The sequence below is a fragment of the Anneissia japonica genome, unplaced genomic scaffold (genome assembly GCF_011630105.1).
Source record: "Anneissia japonica isolate Jap-2015-1 unplaced genomic scaffold, ASM1163010v1 scaffold750_len1593409_cov174, whole genome shotgun sequence".
NCBI classification, from domain to species: Eukaryota; Metazoa; Echinodermata; class Crinoidea; order Comatulida; family Comatulidae; genus Anneissia; species Anneissia japonica.
The window spans coordinates 33,728-39,408 of record NW_022756705.1 but is presented as its reverse complement, the minus strand read 5'-3'; the positions used below and the strand labels follow the sequence as shown (position 1 = coordinate 39,408).

The 5,681-nt window shown below is 34.4% G+C and overlaps 1 protein-coding gene across 1 annotated transcript in view; it reads right to left on the bottom strand.

Annotated features, from left to right (window-relative positions):
- LOC117124325 (acetyl-coenzyme A synthetase, cytoplasmic-like) overlaps positions 1-5,681 on the bottom strand; it is a 41,830-nt gene that overhangs the window by 9,009 nt on the left and 27,140 nt on the right. Inside the window, exons 7-9 of the mRNA XM_033270528.1 lie at positions 3,649-3,841; positions 2,846-2,979; positions 910-1,042 (exon numbers count right to left, since the gene is read on the bottom strand). Of these exons, the coding sequence (XP_033126419.1) occupies positions 910-1,042; positions 2,846-2,979; positions 3,649-3,841 (460 nt within the window). The remainder of the gene's footprint in view (positions 1-909; positions 1,043-2,845; positions 2,980-3,648; positions 3,842-5,681) is intronic.

Sequence of the window (5,681 nt, the reverse complement as noted above, 5' to 3'; positions counted from 1 at the left end):
GCTAAAAAGTAAACGTAAGTAAACAGCCAGAAATAGAACCAGAGCTTTCGGACAACACTAGTCCTTCCTCATATATATATATATACATATATAAATCATCAAAGAAAGGTAAATACAGTGTTCGAATAAATGACATAATACTACATCGTGTAGCATAACTCTCAACGAATGTAGTCCTAGACTACATCTTTTTGAAAGACTGCCAGATGAAGATGGACAAAAATTAAAATACAACATTTTTGTAATTATTAAAAATCATCATTGTTGGCAAGTGACCAGTTCACAAAACACCATATATCAGAACTTGCCAAAAGCAATTGGCATCAGGATTACTTAATTTCTTGATATAGGAAAACCTTTTTACAATATAGTGCAACAAAAAATGTGTCGGAAGAAGTTAGATATGTTATACCTTTGAAATCCTACAAAATATCTTTAGATTACCTACATATATCCACAACAGTCACATGTCAACATTGTTGTAGTAATCCAGACCATTGTGTTGTGGCCATCACAGTACATTAGTTGAAAACTATATTTTATATCAGAGCTGTCTAGCCTAGAAGGTGTGATTTGTACTCTCTTTGGGAAGATGATATGAATGTGAAGCGATTTGGCTTTGTGCATAAGCGACATATTATTATTAATATAAAAAATGGATGACCCTAAAGAAGATGCACACCCAAATACACTAGCCTGGTTCAGTATAGGTGGTTGTCTAATATATATAGATTGTCTAAAATACATTGGATATGAAACATTCAATATGTTGTTTCTATTAAAGTATTAATTTAATTGTTTAATCAGTTTTCTCTCAAATAGATGATGCACCATTACATATGGAATCCACTGTTATAAGTGTTGATTCCAAATAAGTAGGATAATGTTTGATTTTACTGCTTTACTTACGGTTTCTGTCTGCCAAAATGTGTCCACGATTGAGCACTTTTCATCCCCAATAACTTTGTGGTAAAAAAGCCATGCCTCTGGGTTAATAGGCTCCCCAACTGAGCCTAGAACTTTCAATGAGCTTCGATCAAACCTGCAGAATTGACATTTATATTTCACTATATTTGGATTTAGATAAAATTTAATGTTACCTCAAAGAACTGTTTCATTATATGCTATAGATGCTTCAGGAAGAATGCATCAATGATACGAATTGATGCATTCTTCCTGAATGCATCAATGATACGAATTGATGCATTCTTCCTGAATACATCAATGATACGAATTGATGCATTCTTCCTGAATGCATCAATGATACGAATTGATGCATTCTTCCTGAATGCATCAATGATACGAATTGTGCAACCTCCATGTAGAAACAATCATTAACCATGCAGAGTGCTATCTCCTCTGCTCCCTGAGAAAATGCATTAATCACACATAACATGCTACAAACTCTTTTGCTCTTCATAGCCATCGAAAGCATTTTGTAGTCTTGCCAATATAGTAAGGGACTTGGCTGATCAAGGAAATCAAAACAGAGGGAGCCAGGGAGGAACTTTCAAAGGTGGAAAGTCCAGACCACCTCAGAGCCACCACGGGTGGGGCAGAGGTATGAAAATTTATGATAATGGCACCTCTAGGTGACCGGAAATGGCACGCTCAGACCTAAATTTGATTAAAATTTTACTTTTTTCTCCATTTTTTTTTATAAACTTAAAAAAATTTAGGGGGGAGGGGCTGGGCGGGCTCGACCACCCTTAAATCCGCCACTGGTAAGAGTGGGCGGAGGAGGGGGAGTGCTAAAAAAATTTGGTTGTTGAACTGCAGACCCACTACCTCTATCCACGGATAAAGGATTTAAAGTTAGTGGGGTATGAGTGATATCCACTTCTGCCCCACCATGGTTAATGAACAACTTTCTTGGCACCTGAATGCCTGGAAATAGATGCTGGTAACCTGTGGAGCTGCTACCCTGCTCCTCAAAGGGCAGCCACAAGGTTTAAAGTTGTGTGTTTGGTAGAAATAAATAAAACAAACATACATCAAACACAAAATAATAAGCAACCCACTCCATAGGAAACATACATCAATCACAAATTAAGAAGCAAACTACTAGGAAACATACATCAATCACGCAATAATAAGCAACCCACTCCTTGGGAAACATACATCAATCACACAATAATAAGCAACCCACACCTTGGGAAACATACATCAATCACACAATAATAAGCAACCCACACCTTGGGAAACATACATCAATCAAGTTGTGTGTTTGATAGAAATAAATAAAACAAACATACATCAAACACATAATAATAAGCAACCCACTCCATAGGAAACATACATCAATCACAAATTAAGAAGCAAACTACTAGGAAACATACATCAATCTCACAATAATCGACGTGTGGTTAGGGATTAAAATATAACGTTAATCTCTCAACGTTGCCAACAAGTTGTGCTAGAACAAAATTTTGGACGATTCCATTTCTCGAAATAGGATTCCATTCCCAACGTTATTACTCTACTTGTTTGTGTCGGTTTATCTCATGATTTTGATGTACTGTAATTTGTGGGCAAATTTCTTTTCTATGTTTTGTCATACGTTTCAATCATAATAATACCTGTCTCTTATACACATCTGAAACATACATCAATCACACAATAATAAGCAACCCACTCCTTAGGAAACATACATCAATCTCACAATAATAAGCAACCCATTTCTTAGGAAACATACATCAATCTCACAATAATAAGCAACCCACTCCTTGGGAAACATACATCAATTACACATTTTTCTCAATTATGTCTCATTGTTCTTGTTTTTGTGCAATAATGAATGGATGGAGAGACAGAAAGACAATTATGCAATCTTTAGTTAATTCACCTTTTGATAGGGTCTTCACCATATTTCATCAAAGTCCTGATGAGTGTTGGTGCTGTGTAAAACTTTGATACTTTGTACTTTTGTACAACTTGCCAGCAGCGTTCTGGTCCAGGATAAGTTGGGACACCCTCAAACTAAAAAAAAAAAATATATATAAACAGACTATAAGTACTGCTGAATAAATTGATGACCCTGTTATTTTATTATTAAATATACTTAACATCTTCCAATTACAAACCTCCCCAATACAAACACAATTTGTGGAAAAATAACATCATTATGAACAATTAAAACATTTAAAATTGTATTTGAAAATACTGAAAAATATAAATTTTGAAATTATACAAGAAAGAAAAACAACAAAATCAATAAATCAATATTGTTATATTTGAATTAGTCATGTACTGTATATTGATGAGGGAATTGGAAATTCGTATTGAACTGAATTAAATGAACATACAGCTACCTTTAAAGCAAAAAACATTGATAATTTTCAGCTGGGGTATATTCCATTTAAAGCTGATCATGCTTGTTAGGTAGCACATTTCCAGGCTAGTGATGGTGGACTATATAGAGAATGAGGTTGGCTTTTTACTCAAGGGTTACACTTTTGCAAAATGCTCTAAACAAATTTAAATTCAATAAAAAAAAAAAAACAACACTTGAGCTTCACCACCGACATGCCATAAAAACAATAAGAACTATCTCTAGTATGCACTGTTCCGGATAACTTGGGGATGTTAACTGCACTTTATTAAAATATCATATTTGATAATTACAGAAGAATAACATGATAAACATACCAATACACTTGTGGCACCATTGGCCATTGGTCCATAAGTGATGTAAGAATGTCCAGTGATCCAACCTATATCAGCGGTGCACCAGTAGATATCATCATCATGGTAGTCAAATACATACTTGAATGTAGTAGCTGCATACATCATATAGCCCGCCTGTGTATGCACAACTCCTTTAGGCTTCCCTGTAGATCCACTGACATGGAATATAACAACAATATTTTAGTCAAAGCAAACACACCTTATTAGGGAGTTTCGCAATATAAATCGACGTGTGGTTAGGGATTAAAATATAACGTTAATCTCTCAACGTTGCCAACAAGTTGTGCTAGAACAAAATTTTGGACGATTCCATTTCTCGAAATAGGATTCCATTCCCAACGTTATTACTCTACTTGTTCGTGTCGGTTTATCTCATGATTTTGATGTACTGTAATTTGTGGGCAAATTTCTTTTCTATGTTTTGTCATACGTTTCAATCATAATAATACTATGAATTAATTTTAATATATAACTTGTTATTTGTTATTGAGCAATTTTGTAAAATTTACAACCGAAATCTTGACTACCAAGGTGAAACCAAGTGAAATTTCCCACACACACTGTAAGTTATAATCAGGCCAAACTCATGTTCTCCCTATGAGTAGTGATGCAATTCACGTAATGCCAGTAACTGCTTCTAGAAATATTCATAGGAACATGATTGCGATCTCTAGTTTAATATCACTTGGTTGTCGAGGTGAGATTATACCATGGGAATATTTTTCTCTAAGAGGAGAGGAAGAGTACGAAACAATGGTGTACTTTCAAATAGTATTAGTTTAACGCGTGGTGTCCCCCAAAGCACTAAGCTGGGGCCTTTGATATTTATTGCTACTACTGATTATGCCCTACTGATCATGCCTCCACTCGACAGTGATTGATTTTACTTTTGGAATGTCCTGTATCTTGTTTTTTGTACTTTTGTGATTGTTCTTTGCCGTTTCTGTTAATGTACATTTTAATTGAGACAAATAAATGACAAAGTAAAGTATTGGAAATATGTGGATGATATTAGTTTAGGTAAAGTTGTTGTAAAGGGCAAACTATCCAATATTCAAAATGCTTTTAATGAGCTTGGTACATGGTCTGACCAATGCTGCCTCACTCTTAACCCTGTTGGAAATGCAAATCGATGTGTATTAACTTTGCAAAAAATGAAAGTGACGATCAACTAATTTATTTTGGTGATGTTCTGGAAAGATCTGAGGCTAAAGTGTTAGGGATATGGGTTGACACGACAATGCCATGGAAATTTTTGTTTGGTATAAAAAGTGCATCAATAAATTAAGGAAATACCTCAACGTTTGTGTGCAATTTAAATGTTGTATTTATTGTTATTATATTTGCTTTCTTATTAAATCTCATTTTATTAATTCTATTTTATATTTGTTATATTTATTTTAAAATGGATTTGTTTGACACAACCACTATTTAAGTACTAACTGTACTATACGTCAACGTGGAAGTGAGGAACAGATATTAAATATTATTAAGAGAGCCTCGCAAAATAAAGCAACGCGTATACCCGTCTACAACGCGTGGTTGGGTATTAAAATCTCTTCGCGTTGCCGACGAGTGGTTCAAGATACTGATCAAAAATGTTGGACGATTCCATTTCGCGAATTAGGGTTCGTTTTCCGACGTTTTTGTTCTACTTGTTTGCAGCGGTTTATCTCGTGATTTTGATGTACTGTAATTTATTGACAAGTCTCTTTTCTATGTTTTGTCATAAGTTTCATTCATTATTATGAATTAATTTTAATACTATTTCCTGTCATTTGTTATTGAGCTATTCTGTAAAATTTAAAACAGAAATGTCGAATACCAAGACTCGAAACCCACTGAAATTTCCTATAGACTTTTATACTGTATTATAATCAGGCCAAACTCATGTTTTTGCCATGAATATTGACGGGATAAACGCAATTTAATGCCAGTATATTGCTTTTTCTAGAACTATTCATAGGAACATTCCCACGCTCTGCTGATATGGA